The sequence below is a fragment of the Phyllobates terribilis genome, unplaced genomic scaffold (assembly GCF_046119375.1).
Source record: "Phyllobates terribilis strain yellow unplaced genomic scaffold, ASM4611937v1 Scaffold_1__5_contigs__length_1240528914, whole genome shotgun sequence".
Taxonomy (NCBI): Eukaryota; Metazoa; Chordata; class Amphibia; order Anura; family Dendrobatidae; genus Phyllobates; species Phyllobates terribilis.
In genome coordinates, this window is record NW_027362761.1 from 627,228,163 (window position 1) to 627,251,191 (window position 23,029).

Here is a 23,029-nt window from a genome sequence, read left to right on the forward strand (position 1 = left end):
GGTGTATGTACAGTGTCAGTGTGAGGGGTGGAGGTGTATGTATAGTGCCAGTGTGAGGGGTAGAGGTATATGTACACTGTCCGTGTGAGTGGTGGAGGTGTATGTATAGGGTCAGTGTGAGGGGTGGAGGTGTATGTACAGTGTCAGTGTGAGGGGTGGAGGTGTATGTATAGTGTGAGTGTGAGGGGTGGAAGTGTATGTACAGTGTCAGTGTGAGGGGTGGAGGTGTATGTACAGTGTCAGTGTGAGGGGTGTAGGTGTATGTATAGTGCCAGTGTGAGGGGTGGAGTTGTAAGTACAGTGTCAGTGTGAGGGGTGGAGGTGTATGTACAGTGTCAGTGTGAGGGGTGGAGGTGTATGTACAGTGTCAGTGTGAGGGGTGGAGGTGTATGTACAGTGTCAGTGTGAGGGGTGGAGGTGTATGTACAGCATCAGTGTGAGGGGTGGAGGTGTATGTATAGTGTCAGTGTGAGGGGTGGAGGTGTATGTATAGGGTCAGTGTGAGGGGTGGAGGTGTATGTACAGTGTCAGTGTGAGGGGTGGAGGTTTATGTATAGTGTCAGTGAGAGGGGTGGAAGTGTATGTATAGTGTCAGTGTGAGGGGTGGAGGTGTATATACAGTGTCAGTGTGAGGGGTGGAGGTGTATGTATAGTGTCAGTGCGAGGGGTGGAGGTGTATGTATAGGGTCAGTGTGAGGGGTGGAGGTGTATGTATAGTGTCAGTGTGAGGGGTGGAGGTGTATGTATAGTGTCAGTGTGAGGGGTGGAGGTGTATGTACAGTGTGAGTGGTGGAGTTGTATGTACAGTGTCAGTGTGAGGGGTGGAAGTGTATGTACAGTGTCAGTGTGAGGGGTGGAGGTGTATGTATAGTGTCAGTGTGAGGGGTGGAGGTGTATGTATAGTGTCAGTGTGAGGGGTGGAGGTGTATGTATAGGGTCAGTGTGAGGGGTGGAGGTGTATGTACAGTGTCAGTGTGAGGGGTGGAGGTGTATGTATAGGGTCAGTGTGAGGGGTGGAGGTGTATGTATAGGGTCAGTGTGAGGGGTGGAGGTGTATGTACAGTGTCAGTGTGAGGGGTGGAGGTTTATGTACAGTGTCAGTGAGAGGGGTGGAAGTGTATGTATAGTGTCAGTGTGAGGGGTGGAGGTGTATATACAGTGTCAGTGTGAGGGGTGGAGGTGTATGTATAGTGTCAGTGCGAGGGGTGGAGGTGTATGTATAGGGTCAGTGTGAGGGGTGGAGGTGTATATACATTGTCAGTGTGAGGGGTGGAGGTGTATGTATAGTGTCAGTGCGAGGGGTGGAGGTGTATGTATAGGGTCAGTGTGAGGGGTGGAGGTGTATGTACAGTGTGAGTGGTGGAGTTGTATGTACAGTGTCAGTGTGAGGGGTGGAAGTGTATGTACAGTGTCAGTGTGAGGGGTGGAGGTGTATGTATAGGATCAGTGTGAGAGGTGGAGGTGTATATACAGTGTCAGTGTGAGGGGTGGAGGTGTATGTACATTGTCAGTGTGAGGAGTGGAGGTGTATGTACAGGGTCAGTATAAGGGGTGGAGGTGTATGTATAGTGCCAGTGTGAGGGGTGGAGGTGTATGTACAGTGTCAGTGTGAGGGGTGGATGTGTATGTATAGGGTCAATGTGAGGGGTGGAGGTGTATGTATAGTATCAGTGTGAGGGGTGGAGGTGTATATACAGTGTCAGTGTGAGGGGTGGAGGTGTATGTATAGTGTCAGTGCGAGGGGTGGAGGTGTATGTATAGGGTCAGTGTGAGGGGTGGAGGTGTATGTACAGTGTGAGTGGTGGAGTTGTATGTACAGTGTCAGTGTGAGGGGTGGAAGTGTATGTACAGTGTCAGTGTGAGGGGTGGAGGTGTATGTATAGGATCAGTGTGAGAGGTGGAGGTGTATATACAGTGTCAGTGTGAGGGGTGGAGGTGTATGTACATTGTCAGTGTGAGGAGTGGAGGTGTATGTACAGGGTCAGTATGAGGGGTGGAAGTGTATGTATAGTGTCAGTGTGAGGGGTGGAGGTGTATGTACAGTGTCAGTGTGAGGGGTGGAGGTGTATGTATAGTGTCAGTGTGAGGGGTGGAGGTGTATGTACTGTGTCAGTGTGAGGGGTGGAGGTGTATGTATAGTGTTCGTGTGAGGGGTGGAGGTGTATGTACAGTGTCAGTGTGAGGGGTGGAGGTGTATGTATAGTGTCAGTGTGAGGGGTGGAGGTGTATGTATAGGGTCAGTGTGAGGGGTGGAGGTGTATGTATAGGGTCAGTGTGAGAGGTGGAGGTGTATATACAGTGTCAGTGTGAGGGGTGGAGGTGTATGTACAGTGTCAGTGTGAGGAGTGGAGGTGTATGCACAGTGTCAGTGTGTGGGGTGGAGGTGTATGTACAGTGTCAGTGTGAGGAGTGGAAGTGTATGTACAGTGTCAGTGTGAGGGGTGGAGGTGTATATAGTGTCAGTGTGAGGCGTGGAGGTGTATGTATACGGTCAGTGTGAGAGGTGGAGGTGTATATACAGTGTCAGTGTGAGGGGTGGAGGTGTATGTACAGTGTCAGTGTGAGGAGTGGAGGTGTATATACAGTGTCAGTGTGAGGGGTGGAGGTGTATGTGCAGTGTCAGTGTGAGGAGTGGAGGTGCATGTGTAGTGTCAGTGTGAGGGGTGGAGGTGTACGTATAGTGCTAGTGTTAGGGGTGGAGGTGTATATACAGTGTCAGTGTGAGGGGTGGAGGTGTATGTACAGTGTCAGTGTGAGGGGTGGAGGTGTATGTACAGTGTCAGTGTGAGGAGTGGAGGTGTATGTACAGTATTAGTGTGAGGGGTGGAGGTGTATGTATAGTGTCAGTGTGAGGGGTGGAGGTGTATGTACAGTGTCAGTGTGAGGGGTGGAGGTGTATGTACAGTGTCAGTGTGAGGGGTGGAGGTGTATGTATAGTGTCAGTGTGAGGGGTGGAGGTGTATGTACAGTGTCAGTGTGAGGGATGGAGGTGTATGTATAGTGTCAGTGTGAGGGGTGGAGGTGTATGTACAGTGTCAGTGTGAGGGGTGGAGGTGTACGTACAGTGTCAGTGTGAGGGGTGGAGGTGTATGTACAGTGTCAGTGTGAGGGGTGGAAGTGTATGTACAGTGTCAGCGTGAGGGGTGGAGGTGTATGTATAGTGTCAGTATGAGGGGTGGAGGTGTATGTATAGGGTCAGTGTGAGGGGTGGAGGTGTATGTATAGTGTTCGTGTGAGGGGTGGAGGTGTATGTACAGTGTCAGTGTGAGGGGTGGAGTTGTATGTATAGTGTCAGTGTGAGGGGTGGAGGTGTATGTACAGTGTCAGTGTGAGGGGTGGAGGTGTATGTATAGTGTCAGTGTGAGGGGTGGAGGTGTATGTACTGTGTCAGTGTGAGGGGTGGAGGTGTATGTATAGTGTTCGTGTGAGGGGTGGAGGTGTATGTACAGTGTCAGTGTGAGGGGTGGAGGTGTATGTATATTGTCAGTGTGAGGGGTGGAGGTGTATGTATAGTGTTGGTGTGAAGGGTGGAGGTGTATGTACAGTGTCAGTGTGAGGGGTGGAGGTGTATGTATAGGGTCAGTGTGAGGGGTGGAGGTGTATGTATAGTGTTCGTGTGAGGGGTGGAGGTGTATGTACAGTGTCAGTGTGAGGGGTGGAGTTGTATGTATAGTGTCAGTGTGAGGGGTGGAGGTGTATGTACAGTGTCAGTGTGAGGGGTGGAGGTTTACGTACAGTGTCAGTGTGAGGGGTGGAGGTGTATGTACAGTGTCAGTGTGAGGGGTGGAGGTGTATGTACAGTGTCAGCGTGAGGGGTGGAGGTGTATGTATAGTGTCAGTGTGAGGGGTGGAGGTGTATGTATAGTGTCAGTGTGAGGGGTGGAGGTGTATGTATAGTGTCAGTGTGAGGTTGGAGGTTTATGTATAGTGTTCGTGTATATGTAGTGCTTATGTTTTAAGCAGATCCTCAATGATAGCATGGCTTTTCATATGAATTTAATGCTCCTTTCTCTTTGTCGAGTTTCCACCCTCTTTCTTTGTCTCCTGCCATCTCCTGCTCTCTGTGTGTTGTGTCCTGTCATCTCCTGATTTGTGTCTGCCATCTCCTGCTCTCTGTGTGTTGTGTCCTGTCATCTCCTGATTTGTGTCTGCCATCTCCTGCTCTCTGTGTGTTGTGTCCTGTCATCTCCTGATTTGTGTCTGCCATCTCCTGCTTTCTGTGAGTTGTGTCCTGTCATCTCCTGATTTGTGTCTGCCATCTCCTGCTTTCTGTGTGTTGTCTCCTGTCATCTCCTGCTCTCTGTGTGTTGTCTCCTGTCATCTCCTGCTCTCTGTGTGTTGTGTCCTGTCATCTCCTGATATGTGTCTGCCATCTCCTGCTCTCTGTGTGTTGTGTCCTGTCATCTCCTGATATGTGTCTGCCATCTCCTGCTCTCTGTGTGTTGTGTCCTGTCATCTCCTGATATGTGTCTGCCATCTCCTGCTCTCTGTGTGTTGTGTTCTGTCATCTCCTGATTTGTGTCGGCCATCTCCTGCTCTCTGTGTGTTGTATCCTGTTATCTCTTGCTCTCTGTGTGTTGTCTCCTGTCATCTCCTGCTCTCTGTGTGTTGTGTCCTGTCATCTCCTGATTTGTGTCTGCCATCTCCTGTTCTCTGTGTGTTATGTCCTGACATCTCCTGATATGTGTCTGCCATCTCCTGCTCTCTGTGTGTTATGTCCTGACATCTCCTGATTTGTGTCTGCCATCTCCTGCTCTGTGTGTTATGTCCTGACATCTCCTGATTTGTGTCTGCCATCTCCTGCTCTGTGTGTTGTGTCCTGTAATCTCCAGATTTGTGTCTGCCATCTCCTGCTCTCTGTGTGTTGTGTCCTGTCATCTCCTGATATGTGTCTGCCATCTCCTGCTCTCTGTGTGTTATGTCCTGACATCTCCTGATTTGTGTCTGCCATCTCCTGCTCTCTGTGTGCTGTGTCCTGTCATCTCCTGCTCTCTGTGTGTTGTGTTCTGTCATCTCCTGATATGTCTGCCATCTCCTGCTCTCTGTGTGCTGTGTCCTGTCATCTCCTGATATGTGTCTTCCATCTCCTGTCATCTCCTACTCTCTGTGTGTTGTGTCCTGTCATTTCCTGATTTGTGTCTGCCATCTCCTGCTCTCTGGGTGTTGTGTCCTGTCATCTCCTGATATGTGTCTGCCATCTCCTGTCATCTCCTGCTCTCTGTGTGCTGTGTCCTGTCATCTCCTGATATGTCTGCCATCTCCTGCTCTCTGTGTGCTGTGTCCTGTCATCTCCTGATTTGTGTCTGCCATCTCCTGCTCTCTGTGTGTTGTGTCCTGACATCTCCTGATTTGTGTCTGCCATCTCCTGCTCTCTGTGTTTTGTGTCCTGTCATCTCCTGATATGTGTCTGCCATCTCCTGCTCTCTGTGTGTTGTGTTCTGTCATCTCCTGATATGTGTCTGCCATCTCCTGCTCTCTGTGTGTTGTGTCCTGACCTCTCCTGATATGTCTCTGTCGTCTCCTGTCATCTCCTGCTCTCTGTTTGTTGTGTCCTGTCATCTCCTGATATGTGTCTGCCATCTCCTGTCATCTCCTGCTCTCTGTGTGTTGTGTCCTGTCATTTCCTGATTTGTGTCTGCCATCTCCTGCTCTCTGTGTGTTGTGTCCTGACATCTCCTGATTTGTGTCTGCCATCTCCTGCTCTCTGTGTTTTGTGTCCTGTCATCTCCTGATATGTGTCTGCCATCTCCTGCTCTCTGTGTGTTGTGTCCTGACATCTCCTGATTTGTGTCTGCCATCTCCTGCTCTGTGTGTTGTGTCCCGTCATCTCCTGATGTGTCTGCCATCTCCTACTCTCTGTGTGCTGTGTCCTGTCATCTCCTGATGTGTCTGCCATCTCTTGCACTCTGTGTGTTGTGTCCTGTCATCTCCTGATATGTGTCTGCCGTCTCCTGTCATCTCCTGCTCTGTGTGTTGTCTCCTGTCATCTCCTGCTCTTTGTGTGTTGTGTCCTGTCATCTCCTGATATGTGTCTGCCATCTCCTGTCATCTCCTGCTCTGTGTGTTGTATCCTGTTATCTCTTGCTCTCTGTGTGTTGTCTCCTGTAATCTCTTGCTCTGTGTGTTGTCTCCTGTCATCTCCTGCTCTCTGTGTGTTGTGTTCTGTCATCTCCTGATACGTCTGCCATCTCCTGCTCTCTGTGTGCTGTGTCCTGCCATCTCCTGATATGTCTGCCATCTCCTGCTCTCTGTGTGTTGTGTCCTGTCATCTCCTGATATGTGTCTGCCATCTCCTGCTCTATGTGTGTTGTGTCCTGTCATCTCCTGATTTGTGTCTGCCATCTCCTGCTCTCTGTGTGTTGTATCCTGTTATCTCTTGCTCTCTGTGTGTTGTCTCCTGTCATCTCCTGCTCTCTGTGTGTTGTGTCCTGTCATCTCCTGATTTGTGTCTGCCATCTCCTGTTCTCTGTGTGTTATGTCCTGACATCTCCTGATATGTGTCTGCCATCTCCTTCTCTCTGTGTGTTATGTCCTGACATCTCCTGATTTGTGTCTGCCATCTCCTGCTCTGTGTGTTATGTCCTGACATCTCCTGATTTGTGTCTGCCATCTCCTGCTCTGTGTGTTGTGTCCTGTCATCTCCTGATATGTGTCTGCCATCTCCTGCTCTCTGTGTGTTATGTCCTGACATCTCCTGATTTGTGTCTGCCATCTTCTGCTCTCTGTGTGCTGTGTCCTGTCATCTCCTGCTCTCTGTGTGTTGTGTTTGTCATCTCCTGATATGTCTGCCATCTCCTGCTCTCTGTGTGCTGTGTCCTGCCATCTCCTGATATGTCTGCCATCTCCTGCTCTCTGTGTGTTGTGTCCTGTCATCTCCTGATTTGTGTCTGCCATCTCCTGCTCTCTGTGTGTTGTGTCCTGACTTCTCCTGATTTGTGTCTGCCATCTCCTGCTCTCTGTGTGTTGTGTTCTGTCATCTCCTGATATGTGTCTGCCATCTCCTGCTCTCTGTGTGTTGTGTCCTGACCTCTCCTGATATGTCTCTGTCGTCTCCTGTCATCTCCTGCTCTCTGTGTGTTGTGTCCTGTCATCTCCTGATATGTGTCTGCCATCTCCTGCTCTCTGTGTGTTGTGTCCTGACCTCTCCTGATATGTCTCTGTCGTCTCCTGTCATCTCCTGCTCTCTGTGTGTTGTGTCCTGACCTCTCCTGATATGTCTCTGTCGTCTCCTGTCATCTCCTGCTCTCTGTGTATTGTGTCCTGTCATCTCCTGATATGTCTGCCATCTCCTGCTCTCTGTGTGTTGTGTCCTGTCATCTCCTGATATGTGTCTGCCATCTCCTGTCATCTCCTGCTCTCTGTGTGTTGTGTCTTGTCATATCCTGATTTGTGTCTGCCATCTCCTGCTCTCTGTGTGTTGTGTCCTGTCATCTCCTGATTTGTGTCTGCCATCTCCTGCTCTCTGTGTGTTGTGTCCTGACATCTCCTGATTTGTGTCTGCCATCTCCTGCTCTCTGTGTTTTGTGTCCTGTCATCTCCTGATATGTGTCTGCCATCTCCTGCTCTCTGTGTGTTGTGTCCTGACATCTCCTGATTTGTGTCTGCCATCTCCTGCTCTGTGTGTTGTGTCCCGTCATCTCCTGATGTGTCTGCCATCTCCTGCTCTCTGTGTGCTGTGTCCTGTCATCTCTTGATGTGTCTGCCATCTCTTGCTCTCTGTGTGTTGTGTCCTGTCATCTCCTGATATGTGTCTGCCGTCTCCTGTCATCTCCTGCTCTGTGTGTTGTCTCCTGTCATCTCCTGCTCTTTGTGTGTTGTGTTCTGTCATCTCCTGATATGTGTCTGCCATCTCCTGTCATCTCCTGCTCTGTGTGTTGTATCCTGTTATCTCTTGCTCTCTGTGTGTTGTCTCCTGTCATCTCTTGCTCTGTGTGTTGTCTCCTGTCATCTCCTGCTCTCTGTGTGTTGTGTCCTGTCATCTCCTGCTCTGTGTGTTGTCTCCTGTCATCTCCTGCTCTCTGTGTGCTGTGTCCTGTCATCTCCTGATATGTCTGCCATCTCCTGCTCTCTGTGTGTTGTGTCCTGTCATCTCCTGATATGTGTCTGCCATCTCCTGTCATCTCCTGCTCTATGTTTTGTCTCCTGTCATCTCCTGCTCTTTGTGTGTTGGGTCTTGTCATCTCTTGATATGTGTCTGCCATCTCCTGTCATCTCCTGCTCTGTGTGTTGTATCCTGTTATCTATTGCTCTCTGTGTGTTGTCTCCTGTCATCTCTTGCTCTGTGTGTTGTCTCCTGTCATCTCCTGCTCTCTGTGTGTTGTGTCCTGTCATCTCCTGCTCTGAGTGTTGTCTCCTGTCATCTCCTGCTCTCTGTGTGCTGTGTCCTGTCATCTCCTGATATGTCTGCCATCTCCTGCTCTCTGTGTGTTGTGTCCTGTCATCTCCTGATATGTGTTTGCCATCTCCTGTCATCTCCTGCTCTCTGTGTGTTGTGTCCTGTCATCTCCTGATATGTGTCTGCCGTCTCCTGTCATCTCCTGCTCTTTGTGTGTTGTGTCCTGTCATCTCCTGCTCTGTGTATTGTCTCATGTCTTCTCCTGCTCTCTGTGTGTTGTGTCCTGTCATCTCCTGATATGTGTCTGCCGTCGCCTGTCATCTCCTGCTCTGTGTGTTGTGTCCTGTCATCTCCTGATATGTGTTTGCCATCTCCTGTCATCTCCTGCTCTGTGTATTGTCTCCTGTCATCTCCTGCTCTTTGTGTGTTGGGTCTTGTCATCTCCTGATATGTGTCTGCCATCTCCTGTCATCTCCTGCTCTGTGTGTTGTATCCTGTTATCTCTTGCTCTCTGTGTGTTGTCTCCTGTCATCTCCTGCTCTGTGTGTTGTCTCCTGTCATCTCCTGCTCTCTGTGTGTTGTGTCCTGTCATCTCCTGCTCTGTGTGTTGTCTCCTGTCATCTCCTGCTCTCTGTGTGCTGTGTCCTGTCATCTCCTGATATGTGTTTGCCATCTCCTGTCATCTCTTGCTCTCTGTGTGTTGTCTCCTGTCATCTCCTGCTCTGTGTGTTGTCTCCTGTCATCTCCTGCTCTCTGTGTGTTGTGTCCTGTCATCTCCTGCTCTGTGTGTTGTCTCCTGTCATCTCCTGCTCTCTGTGTGCTGTGTCCTGTCATCTCCTGATATGTGTTTGCCATCTCCTGTCATCTCTTGCTCTCTGTGTGTTGTCTCCTGTCATCTCCTGCTCTGTGTGTTGTATCCTGTTATCTCTTGCTCTCTGTGTGTTGTCTCCTGTCATCTCCTGCTCTCTGTGTGTTGTCTCCTGTCATTTCCTGCTCTGTGTGTTGTCTCCTGTCATCTCCTGCTCTCTGTGTGCTGTGTCCTGTCATCTCCTGATATGTGCTTGCCATCTCCTGTCATCTCCTGCTCTCTGTGTGTTGTGTCCTGACATCTCCTGATATGTCTGCCATCTCCTGCTCTCTGTGTGTTGTGTCCTGTCATCTCCTGATATGTGTCTGCCGTCTCCTGTCATCTCCTGCTCTTTGTGTGTTGTGTCCTGTCATCTCCTGCTCTGTGTATTGTCTCCTGTCATCTCCTGCTCTCTGTGTGCTGTGTCCTGTCATCTCCTGATATGTGTTTGCCATCTCCTGTCATCTCCTGCTCTTTGTGTGTTTGGTCTTGTTATCTCTTGATATGTGTCTGCCATCTCCTGTCATCTCCTGCGTTCTGTGCGTTGTGTCCAGTCATCTCCTGCTCTCTGTGTGTTCTAGAATTCTGGTGATTTCTAGCTACCCTGCCAGGAGATCCCAGTTTCCTATACTGTTATTTTTCCTGTGTATACACACACCCGGCTCTGCTTCTTCCATGCTACGATGTTTCTCTTGTTTGTCTGCTTTCTTGGTCTTTGTTGATCCCCATTTTGTACATCAAGACTCTTTCCATTGCCCTGTCTCCCTGAGCCGTGCTGTACGCCCAGACCTGTGGCTTAGAGACTCCACCTCACCAGGTGATCAGGAACCATCACACAGAGCCCTTACATGGCTGACATGACACCGGCACCCTCTCAGTAGAGAAGGGACTGGCTCAACCTCTGAAATGGACGTCACTGATGACGCTTTCTTTTATGGTGGGGAAAGAGGGAGATTAGAGAGGGAACTACAGGGACTTTTAATTAAAGTTTATTAGGAAAATGATCAGATTGCTACAATAGACGTGTAGGATTAAAATCAATGTTGGTTTCGTGCTACCCTTCAAATTCTTATTTTTCAAAGTGGGTGTACTTATTTATGCTGTATACATGTAAGCTACCATCAGCTTTAAAAAAAAATATCACTTGTCTTTCTAGAAAACCCAGCTGACGGCATTGAATACTGCCCCCCAGGGTGGCATCAAATTGGCGAGCGGTGTTACTACTTGTCCACTCTGAAGACGTATAGAATTTATGCTCTCGAAGATTGCGAGAAGAGATCGGCCACTCTGGCCAAACTAGAAGAAGAGTTCTCCACCCTGACGGTAAGAGACACTGACCGGATCGCCTTGCTGCCATGAAGGGGTCAAGGATCCTAATACTCTGCGGCCACCAGCTCCTCTGGGGATTCAGGAACAGGGATAAGAACATGTCTTAGATAGGTGCAGGTATTGCCATCGCACCAGACCCTGGAGCCTAGGGGGCCCCAAAAGTCCCTTTTTCCTAAAGACTTGCAATGATTGGGGGCCCCGTTACAGCTTTTGCATTGGGGCCCATGACCTTCCAGTCACACCACCAGTTTTATTAATGACCGCATTGTATCATTATCAGAACCAACTCCTTGGGCTTGTCGCCCCCCAGATTTTCAGAAGCGACCCCTTTTAGCTTGCACCAAAAAAACTGTCTATCATGACTTGCACCATATTTACGATGTGCCTTTAGGGCTTGTTCACACTCTGCATTTTTACCTCATGTTTCTTACTGCTGAAAAAGCCCAGCGTTTTACAGGAGCAGGAAAATGAATGAGGTTTCTGAACCCTCGTGCACACGCTGCTTATTTTTCTTTGCAGTTTTCAATGTTTTTTGAATCGGCAGCATCAATTCCTTCAGCGGTTTTTGCAGCATTTTTCTCTCATTCAATGAAACGGAAAAGAAAACTTCAGAAATGCGTCAAAAAATTCACATTTTCCTGAGATGTTTTCCTGCCAACACTTTTTATTGCCGACGAAGCCCACACGAAACGCGCGTAGGGGCTCCTGTTTGCTTGACCTACTTTGGCACTGCAGCACTTTATGGGTGAGTTCACTTGTCGTACATTCCACCCTGTTTTTTTGGACAGGAGACCCTTTGGGCCAACAATGGAATTACATTGGCATTCATTTATCGTGTAGGGAATTCATAATAGACTACAAACACTTCCCTGACATGGAATCTGTTTCCTTTGCCTATCAGCCGTTCCAGGCGTCCAGATACCCCATGTGCAATATTATATGACATAGTGGTGCCAAATCAGTCACACGTTTGTGTCATTTTATCCTTCACCTTTCACAATTATGTGTATAATGAAGTCTGTTTTTTATTGGATCTAATAAATGTTACTACGTTTTATATACATTACTGTTGCTTTGACTGCTTTTTGGGTCACTGCTCCTTTTTGTTCAGCATTCTTTCAAACACTTTTTATTTGTAGAAAGTTCGGCTGTAAATCCTACTTTCCTCTTTCGGAGCAGTGCAGACTTCTCGCTGCTGGAAACATCTCTACTTCCATTTCCGCACCATTTGGAAGCAGTAAACCTGTAGCTGAGATCTCTGCTGTCAGCTGAGGGTTTGGTACAACTGGATCCAGTGTAGATTGTGCTCTGAGAGCTGCAAACATCTGATGGTTTGTTACAATGTATCAGTCTGTGATCTTCACTGGACACAGTTGTATCTACTTCTCGGCTGAATGGAAGAAGGCCCTTATTCACACATGGCCGCGGAGGTCCTGAAAATGCTGAACAGAAACAATGTCTAATGTCTGAAGACGGAGAATCCCTTAACCCTTCATAACATCTTGGTTTCAGGAGCTGATTAGGAGGAATGGTGGGAATTACTGGATCGGATTAAAGAAGAATGACGGCTTCTGGGAGTGGCCAGACGGGACCATCAAGTGAGTCATCTCCAGAGACGTGAGTCATCTCCAGAGACATATGTGACAGCAGCGGATGAGACATTGGAGACTAATGCTGTACATATGACAATGCACATCCCTTCTGGTACCATATACAGTATATCTGTGTGTATTGTAGGGATTCGCTCGCTTCCAGGCCGCCGGCAGCGTTCACACAGGTACAAAGTCTCTTGGTACAACAGGAAGATTTAGGAAAGGACATACGGTATAGTCCTTAGGCCTCCGAACAAAACAGCCTTTCCGGCCCAAAGATAAATAGAAACTAAACAGCCCATGCAGCAGTCACAGGTGTCAGTGCTGGGCTCACCAGAGCAGAATAAAGTCCAGCTCTGAACCCCTGTCAGAAATTAAGTAATAGTCACCTCCACACACAGGCCCATGTCCCAGAGATGTTTCCACCTCTACTCCCAGACACAGCCCCTGAATGAGGCAGCTGAACTGCCTTAAATAGGCTATTCCAAGGCCTGAAACTGGAGGTATGGGAACACCACTCCCTCCCAGCTCTATGGTCGTTCCAAAAACCCAGACCCAAAATCCAGGCCATTAAAAAACACCTCTCAGCACTGTATGTGCTGGAGCCATAGGCGGATTATAATGAGGGCAATCTGGACTACCACCCGGGGCCCTGGGCCTCCAGGGGACCCTGGCCTCCGAGGTGTCTATGGCCAGATTGCCCTCATTATATGTGTGGCACATACCGGCAGACAGTGGTGGGGGGGGGCCCTGGACCGCTCCCCCAGCAGCGGCGCACGGCCGCTACTTCTTCTTCGGCCGGGCCAGCACTTCAGCTGTTAACTTCCCTATGTGCTGGCCCGGCCGCGTCACAGCTAGCAGACACGGCCCTGTGCGCGGCCGTGTCTGCTAGTGTGATGTCACGCAGTGCGCGCCCGGACTGCACTGCTGCACCAGAGAGGAGCAGGAGGACTGGAGCTGAGCCGGGGTGAGTGTGTGTGTGAGAGTGTGTGTGTGCAGGCAGATATCATTGTGTGATGTCTGTTTATATGTATTTTTGTGTTTCAAATGTGTTTATGCGTGTATGTAAATGTCTGTATAGGTTTGTGCTGGGTGCGGCCTCCCGCTGTCTCTGGGGGGGGCGCCGTGCGGCCTCCCACTGTGTATAGATGGCGCCGTGCGGCCTCCTGCTGTGTATAGCTGGCTACGTGCGGCCTCCCGCTGTGTATAGATGGCTATGAGCGTCCTCCTGCTGTGTATAGATGGCTAAGTGCGGCCTCCTGCTGTGTATAGATGGCTACGTGCGGCCTCCTTAAGTGTATAGATGGCTATGTGTGCTCAATATTGAGTCATACAATTAATGTCAGGCTATGTGCCCACAATGCAGAAATGCTCCGGACTTTTCCTGAGTGTTTCTGCTCTCCCTGGCAGAAAAAACGCATGCGGATTGTACATGCGGATTGTACATGCGGATTGTACATGCATTTTTCCTGCCAGGGACATGCGGATGTGAAGCGTTCTTCACATGCATTTCTGCATGCGGGTTGACAAGCGATTTTAGCATCACTTGGAAAGTGCTTGACAACTTGGTCACACTATATAAATCCATGCAAACAGCATATATAGTGTGACCGTAAAAGAATAGTAAAAAATAAATATATACCTACCTTCTGATGGCCTGCCGATGTCAGCGGTCGCGTGACCCGTCACATGACTAAATGACGTCACGGCAGGTCCTTTTCAGACAATCGCGAGCTGGACGCATCGGATAAAGACACCGGGGGCCATCAGAAGGTAAGTATAATATTTATTTTTTATTTTATTCTTTTTTTACAGGTTCTATGATACCTGGGTCCGGAGGAGAGTCTCCTCTTCTCCAAACCCGGGTACCATCCGCACATTGAAACGCATGGATTCTGCATGTACAGATGCAGTGATGCGGATTCCATGCGTTCCAATGCAAGTCAATGGCGGCGAAAACGCAGCGCTGCCGCAAAATAATTGGTAATGCTGCGGATTTTTCTGCAATGATAATCCGCAGCGGAAATTTCCGCAGCATGTGCACAGCACATGCGGATTATCATTGGGGAACATGGCAGACCTTCTACCAAGCGGTTTTTAAGCGATTCTGCAGCGGAATTGCCGCTGCGGAAACGCTTAAAAACGCATAGTGGGCACACAGCCTAAAAAAAATTATTATAATTAATATTGTGCCAAATTAATTTCACGTGAACTATCACATGATCTATCACAGGGGATCATGTGACACGTGATACATCAGGTGTGTGTGTGTGGGGGCGCGCCTTCTAAACTGCCCGGGGCCCTTGCTACTCTTAATCCACCCCTGAGTGGAGCCTGCTTTTCCAAGTCCTACATCACTGAGGCTTAGCACCTAAGTGACACATATCTCCTGTCCAAGACTCCTCAAAACTGAGATTATAGCACCAAGAAGGTAAGGTGGTAAAATTATGGAGATCACAGGATGGAGGTCTGATCTGTAAATGGTGGAAAATGGAAGCTATTAAATGGTCATCTGAGGAAGGTTCTGCTGCTGAATGTACAAATCATCGGGATCCACTGCCGGCAGCTCCTGTGTAATCATTGACCAGTGACGTCCTTGATGTGCTCGATGGAGACAAGTCCGGAGACGCTGCTGGAAGCTCCTGTGTAATCACCGACCAGTGACGTTCCCGATGTGCTCGATGGAGACAAGTCCGGAGACGCTGCTGGAAGCTCCTGTGTAATCACCGACCAGTGACGTCCCCGATGTGCTCGATGGAGACAAGTCTGGAGACGCTGCAGGCAGCTCCTATGTAATTACCGACCAATGATGTTCCCAACGTGCTCAATGGACACAAGTCCGGAGACGCTGCCAGCAGCTCCTGTGTAATCACCGACCAGTGACGTCACTGATGTGCTGGATGGACATAAGTAAGGATACGCTGCCGGCAGCTCCTGTGTGATCACCGACCAATAACATCCCCGATGTGCTCAATGGAGACAAGTCCGTAGATGTTGCCGGCAGCTCCTGTGTAATCACCGACCAATGACATTCCCGATGTGCTCAATGGAGACAAATCTGGATGAATGTCTCAAGTGGGGTACCACAGGGCTCCGTCCTGGGACCTGTATTGTTCAACATCTTTATCAATGATTTAGATGAAGGAATTGAGGGTAAACTGATTAAATTTGCTGCTGACACAAAGCTAGGAGGGATAGCTAATACTAGAGAAGAGAGAGAGAGGATTCAAAAAGACCTAAATAAACTGGAGCAGTGGGCAGCAACCAACAGAATGGTTTTTAACAGGGAAAAATGCAAAGTACTACATCTGGGCAATAAAAATGAAAAAAACATATACAGAATGGGAGGAATAGAGCTAAGCAACAGTACATGTGAAAAAGACTTAGGTATACTAATAGATCATAGACCGAACATGAGTCAACAGTGTGATGCAGCAGCAAAAAAGGCAAACACAGTTCTGGGATGTATTAACAGAAGCATACAGTCTAGATCACGTGAAGTCATTATCGGTCTTTACTCCTCTTTGGTCAGACCTCATCTGGAATACTGTGTACAGTTTTGGGCACCACATTTTAAAAAAGACATAGACAAACTGGAGCAAGTTCAGAGAAGAGCGACCAGAATGGTGACTGGTCTGCAAACCATGTCCTATGAGGAACGGTTGCAGGATTTGGGAATGTTTAGCTTGCAAAAAAGAAGACTGAGAGGAGACTTAATAGCTGTCTACAAATATGTCAAGGGCTGTCACATTGTAGAAGGATCATCTTTATTCTCATTTGCACAAGGAAAGACTAGAAGTAATGGGATGAAACTAAATGGGAGGAGACACAGATTAGATATTAGAAAAAACTTTTTGACAGTTAGGGTGATTAATGAGTGGAACAGGCTGCCACGAGAGGTGGTGAGTTCCCCTTCAATGGACGTCTTCAAACAGAGGCTGGACAGACATCTGTCTGAGATGATCTAGTGAATCCTGCTTTGAGCAGGGGGTTGGACCAGATGACCCAGGAGGTCCCTTCCAACTCTACCATTCTATGATTCTATGATTCTATGAAATCCGGAGACGATGGCAGCAGCTCCTGTGTAATCACCGACCATTGACGTTCCCGATGTGCTCAATGGAGACAAATCCCTAGACGATGCCAGCAGCTCCTGTGTAATTACCGACCAATGACATCCCCAATGTGCTTTATGGACACAAGTAAGGAGATGCAGCAGGCCTCTATTATTGTCTTGCTCTGCACTATGATGGCCTTTGAGAGTGGTTATGTGAGGTCAGTGGACATCTGTAGCTGGATGTCTGACTTGTAGCTTAGTGTCATGCAGATGCCTCCTGATAGCTATACAGATTCTGACCCCTTAGTTTCAGTATGTGATGTCCAATTTCACTTACAGCATAGAATGGATCACTACACCCCATTCTTCTAATCTGATGAGACCGCATGAGTGATGTCATTGAGGAGGCCTTCATCAGGAAAGGCTCACTCCCGGGATTATGGTGTGGGTGGCATAGTATACAGAAGCCAGACCCCTCTAGTCTTCATTTCAGATGCAGTAACAGCTCAGTGTTTCGTTGATTTGGATGTGGAACCAGTTGTATTAGAAACTGTACAGATACTGTGTGACAGCTCAACAGTGATGGTGATTAGTGTGTGAGGAGAAGAGAATACAGAAATTCATTTGATAGGTAGAGAGAACTCACATCACCGCTTTCAAAGGCCATAATGGTGCCTACCAAGACAGCAATGGAGGCTGGAGTGAAGATTCGTCATCCAACTTTTGTCTTGGATCCACTGATAGATGTAGATTGGTCTGGAGACCACGTGAGCTACGTCATGTAGAGGCTTTAACCAGGGAACATCACATCAGTCCTACTATCAGGATTATGCTGTGTTGGGACTTATTGTCTGGAGCCCAAAACCCTCTAGTCTTCATTCCCGATCACTAACAGCTCAATGTTACATTCATTTGTTGGTGGAACCAGTGGCAGAGCCATTTCTCCAGTGTGTTCAAGGAGTTGTTTTTCCACACAACACCCCCAGCCTGCGTGGCTAAATCTGCTCTCGTGGCTGCAGCGTCGGTGATTGCCCAGGAGCTCCCAGCAGTGGATCTTAATGATTTGTACATTCAGTGGCAGAACCTTCTTCAGATGACCATTAATTATCTCAATGACAGCAGTCTAGGATGGAAATGCCAGGATTTCCATAAAGAAAGTGTAGTTCCTCCATTATTCTTCCCTGGAAGCAAGCCCTTTGGTCGGAATGAATCCTCTTCGGGCACCCATATATGCGAAAGAAGTCCCGATAGATAGACTTGGCTGCCGATTCTGCTGTCTTTTCCCTGGTTGGGGTCACCACCACAAACTTGGTAAAATGGTCGGTCATCAGCAAGCAGTGTTCGTAGCCATTGTCACGATCATCAAGTAGTGAATCATCAACACTTCCAAGGTGTCTCTCTCTGACCTCACCTTGTATTGTCTAAATAGTATTATGCCCACAAGAGACCCACGTGTCTTCACACAGTGGTCACCGGGTATTCCACTAGGCCACAAGTCCTCCTAATGAAGTCTATCAAGGAACGTTGAGCCTTTTTCACCCCATTCGACCCCCACCCCACCTGTTGTCCTGGCAGAGGATGACACCTGGACCATACGTTGATGTGGAAAGTGATGGTCCATCTCACTTGTGTCTCCCTCCTATCCCCACAGGCGTCCTTCCCTATTCGAAGTCTCATTTTGGATCTTCGGTGTTTGTACGGGGGGGGGGCTGGGTTCCATCTCCCAGCTGGCATCGTCTGGCCTCTGAAACTTGACCGTCATAGATCGGGGATTCAGACTGTTACCGGGGCAGTCTGGGCTCTGGGTCATGACTTGCGTAGATCGGGTCCTCGGGTCTTCAGATCTCATTGGGTATCATCTGGGCTCCATCTGACAGTGGCCAGCACCCTTCTGGCGCATGCTTTTCACTGAGACCTGTCACTCTGGCTTCAGCGTCGTCTCTGGCCCACTTCCGCATCTCTTCTTCCATTGGCGCCAAATCACACCGCAGTTTGGCACACAGGATTTTTATACCCAGGAACTTCGTCATCAAAGGCACTTGCCGCACTTAAACTCATCCCCCTGCAACTCTTCTGGTGCCGAATGGTTCTGCATGGCCCTGTTTAGCTAGGTGGCAGCCTTCCCACACCAATGACACATCACACAGGGAGTCTTCAGGAGTACTATCGCCTTCTCTTACAGATACATCTAGAGGTTTTGAAAACGTAGGCCCCGAATCATTATTTGCACTTTTTTTAAGTCCCTTTCCTGTCTTCTCTTGTGGTATTAGTTGCCTTTTTTGGCACCAAATCCATCAAAATGGGCTTTCTTCCTGTCTTGAACTGTGCTTGCGACACTTGGCACCAAAAGTTGACATTTATGAGAGGGGGGAAAGAAGTCACGAAAGAAAAAAAACTAGCATAGTGAAAAATATGCCGGGGGAACTGGAGTGAATTTGCACCACATTTTGCGACTTTTTAAAAAAATCGCAATTGATGAGTCAGGCTGAAACAGTTGCTAGACTCTGCTTACAAAGAAGGAAAAAAAAGAAGTGAAAACATAGAAAATACACTTCAAAGAGGGCGCAAATGGAATAATGAATTGGGTGCATTTTTTTGTGCATTTTTCACTATTTTACTGATCAGTGATGTCTCTATCCGGTGATTTCCATTGCTCCACCACAAACAGCCAGACTAAAGCTTGGCCTAGGAAAGGGGTCTACTTCTCTCACATACATTTATGAATTGCATGTTGTGTGTAACAAAGGAGCATTAATGACTGACCACCTACCCCTGGCTGTCTGTGGGTGTGATGCACATGTCCAAGGCTGTCTGTGGGTGTGGTTCACATGTCCTAGGCTGTCTGTGGGTGTGCTTACACCTGCCCTTGTCTGTCTGTTGGTGCAGATATCCCTGCCTCAGGCTGTCTGTGGGTGTGGTACGCCTGCCCCTGGTTGTTTGTGGGTGTGGTACGTCTGCCTCTAGCTGTCTGTTAGAGTGGTGTGTCTACCCCTGGCTGTCTGTGAGTGTGAATAATTTTGCCCCTGGCTGTCTGAGAATGTGGCTAAGTCTGCCCTTGGCTGTCTGAGAGTGTGGCTACATCTGCCCCTGGCTGTCTGTGGGTGTGATTACCCCTGCCCCTGGCTGTCTGTGGGTGCTGTTACCCCTGCCCCCCGCTGTCTGTGGGTGTGGTTACCCCTGACCCTGGCTGTCTGTGGGTGCAGTTATCCCTGCGCCTGGCTGTATGTGGGTGCAGTTATCCCTGCCTCTGGCTGTCTGTGGGTGCAGTTACACCTGCGCCTGGCTATGTGTGGGCGCAGTTACCCCTGCACCTGGCTGTCTGTGGGTGCAGTTATCCCTGCACCTGGCTGTATGTGGGTGCAGTTATCCCTGCCTCTGGCTGTCTGTGGGTGCAGTTACACCTGTTCCTGGCTATGTGTGGGCGCAGTTACCTCTGCACCTGGCTGTCTGTGGGTGCAGTTATCCCTGCGCCTGGCTGTATGTGGGTGCAGTTATCCCTGCCCCTGGCTGTCTGTGGGTGCAGTTACACCTGCGCCTGGCTATGTGTGGGTGCAGTTACCCCTGCACCTGGCTGTCTGTGGGTGCAGTTATCCCTGCGCCTGGCTGTATGTGGGTGCAGTTATCCCTGCCCCTGGCTGTCTGTGGGTGCAGTTACACCTGCGCCTGGCTATGTGTGGGCGCAGTTAGCCCTGCACCTGGCTGTCTGAGGGTGCAGTTACACCTGCCCCTGTCTGTCTGTGAGTGCAGTTACACCTGCCCCTGTCTGTCTGTGAGTGCAGTTACACCTGCCCCTGGCTGTCTGTGGGTGCAGTTACACCTGCCCCTGTCTGTCTGTGGGTGCAGTTAAACCTGCCCCTGGCTGTCTGTGGGTGCAGTTACACCTGCCCCTGTCTGTCTGTGGGTGCAGTTACACCTGCCCCTGTCTGTCTGTGGGTGCAGTTACACCTGCCCCTGGCTGTCTGTGAGTGTGATTACCCCTGACCCTGGCTGTCTGTGGGTGTGGTTACCCCTGACCCTGGCTGTCTGTGGGTGTGGTTACACCTGCCCCTGGCTGTCTGTGGGCGCAGTTACACCTGCCCCTGTCTGTCTGTGGGTGCAGTTACACCTGCCCCTGGCTGTCTGTGAGTGTGACTACCCCTGACCCTGGCTGTCTGTGGGTGTGGTTACCCCTGACCCTGGCTGTCTGTGGGTGTGGTTACACCTGCCCCTGGCTGGCTGTGGGAGCAGTTACACCTGCCCCTGTCTGTCTGTGGGTGCAGTTACACCTGCCCCTGTCTGTCTGTGGGTGCAGTTACACCTGCCCCTGTCTGTGGGTGCGGTTACACCTGCCCCTGGCTGTCTGTGGGTGTGGTTACACCTGCCCCTGGCTGTCTGTGGGTGCAGTTACACCTGCCCCTGGCTGTCTGTGGGTGTGGTTACATCTGCCACTGGCTGCCTGTGAGTGCAGTTACACCTGCCCCTGGCTGTCTGTGGATGCGGTTACACCAGCCCCTGGCTGTCTGTGGGTGCAGTTACACCTGCCCCTGGCTGTCTCTGGGTGTGGTTACACCTTCCCCTGGCTGTCAGTGGGTGTGGTTACACCTTCCCCTGGCTGTCGGTGGGTGCAGTTACACCTGCGCCTGGCTGTGTGTGGGTGCGGTTACACCTGCCCCTGGCTGTCAGTGAGTGCAGTTACACCTGCCCCTGGCTGTCTGTGGGTGTGGTTACGCTTGTCCTGGCTGTCTGTGGGTGAGGTTACACCTGCCCCTGGCTGTCGGTGGGTGTGGTTACACCTGCCCCTAGCCGTCTGTGGATGTGGTTACAACTGCTCCTTGCTGTCTGTGGGTGCGGTTACACCTGCCCCTGGCTGTCTGTGGGTGCGGTTACACCTGCCCCTGGCTGTCTGTGGTTGCCGTTACACGTGCCCCTTGCTGTCTTTGGGTGCAGTTAAACTTGCCCCTGGCTGTCTGTGGGTGCGGTTACACCTGCTTCTGGCTGTCTGTGGGTGCAGTTACACCTGCCCCTCGCTGTCTGTGAATGCTGTTACACCTGCCCCTGGCTGTCTGTGGGTGCGGTTACACCTGCCCCTGGCTGTTTGTGGATGCGGTTGCACCTGCTCCTGGCTGTCTGTGGGTGCGGTTAATTCTGCCCTTCGCTGTCTGTGGATGCGGTTACACCTGCCCCTGGCTGTTAGTGGGTGTGGTTACGTCTGCCCCCGGCTGTCTGTGGGTGCGGTTACACCTGCCCCTGGCTGTCGGTGGTTGTGGTTACACCTGCCCCCGGCTGTCTGTGGGTGCGGTTACACCTGCCTCCGGCTGTCTGCGGGTGCGGTTACACCTGCACCTGGCTGTTGGTGGGTGTGGTTACATCTGCCCCCGGATGTCTCTGGGTGTGGTTACACCTTCCCCTGGCTGTCAGTGGGTGTGGTTACACCTTCCCCTGGCTGTCGGTGGGTGCAGTTACACCTGCGCCTGGCTGTGTGTGGGTGTGGTTACACCTGCCCCTGGCTGTCAGTGAGTGCAGTTACACCTGCCCCTGGCTGTCTGTGGGTGTGGTTACACTTGTCCTGGCTGTCTGTGGGTGAGGTTACACCTGCCCCTTGCTGTCGGTGGGTGTGGTTACACCTGCCCCTAGCCGTCTGTGGATGTGGTTACAACTGCTCCTTGCTGTCTGTGGGTGCGGTTACACCTGCCCCTGGCTGTCTGTGGGTGCAGTTACACCTGCCCCTGGCTGTCTGTGGTTGCCGTTACACGTGCCCCTTGCTGTCTTTGGGTGCGGTTACACCTGCCCCTGGCTGTCTGTGGGTGCGGTTACACCTGCTTCTGGCTGTCTGTGGGTGCGGTTACACCTGCCCCTCGCTGTCTGCGAATGCTGTTACACCTGCCCCTGGCTGTCTGTGGGTGCGGTTACACCTGCCCCTGGCTGTTTGTGGATGCGGTTGCACCTGCTCCTGGCTGTCTGTGGGTGCGGTTAATTCTGCCCCTGGCTGTTGGTGGGTGTGGTTACATCTGCCCCCGGCTGTCTGTGGGTGCGGTTACACCTGCCCCTGTCTATCGGTGGTTGTGGTTACACCTGCCCCCGGCTGTCTGTGGGTGCGGTTACACCTGCCTCTGACTGTCTGCGGGTGCGGTTACACCTGCCCCTGGCTGTTGGTGGGTGTGGTTACATCTGCCCCCGGATGTCTATGGGTGCGGTTACACCTGCCCCCGGCTGTCTGTGGGTGCGGTTAATTCTGCCCTTCTCTGTCTGTGGATGCGGTTACACCTGCCCCTGGCTGTTGGTAAGTGTGGTTACGTCTGCCCCCGGCTGTCTGTGGGTGCGGTTACACCTGCCCCCGGCTGTCGGTGGTTGTGGTTACACCTGCCCCCGGCTGTATGTGGGTGCGGTTACACCTGCCTTCGGCTGTCTGCAGGTGCGGTTACACCTGCCCCTGGCTGTTGATGGGTGTGGTTACATCTGCCCCCGGCTGTCTGTGGGTGCGGTTACACCTGCCCCTCACTGTCTGTGGATGCGGTTACACCTGCCCCTGGCTGTTGGTGGGTGTGGTTACGCCTGCCCCCGGCTGTCTGTGGGTGCGGTTACACCTGCCCCTGTCTGTTGGTGGGTGTGGTTGCGCCTGCCCCCGGCTGTATGTGGGTGCGGTTACACTTGCCCCTGGCTGTTGGTGGGTGTGGTTACGCCTGCCCCCGACTGTCTGTGGATGCGGTTACACCTGCCCCTGGCTGTCGGTGGGTGTGGTTACGCCTGCCCCCGGCTGTCTGTGGGTTTGGTTACACCTGCCCCTGGCTGTCGGTGTGTGTGGTTACGCCTGCCCCCGGCTGTCTGTGGGTGCGGTTACACCTGTCCCTGCCTGTTGGTAGGTGTGGTTACGCCTGCCCCCGGCTGTCTTT

At 50.7% G+C, this 23,029-nt stretch overlaps 1 protein-coding gene across 2 annotated transcripts in view; it reads left to right on the top strand.

The window, feature by feature from the left end:
* The window catches only part of LOC141273188 (uncharacterized), a 238,896-nt gene that overhangs the window by 212,130 nt on the left and 3,737 nt on the right, over positions 1 to 23,029 (top strand). For both annotated transcript variants that reach the window (XM_073684693.1, XM_073684703.1), the window contains 2 exons: positions 10,339 to 10,505; positions 12,024 to 12,109. In XM_073684693.1, the coding sequence (XP_073540794.1) occupies positions 10,339 to 10,505; positions 12,024 to 12,109 (253 nt within the window). The remainder of the gene's footprint in view (positions 1 to 10,338; positions 10,506 to 12,023; positions 12,110 to 23,029) is intronic.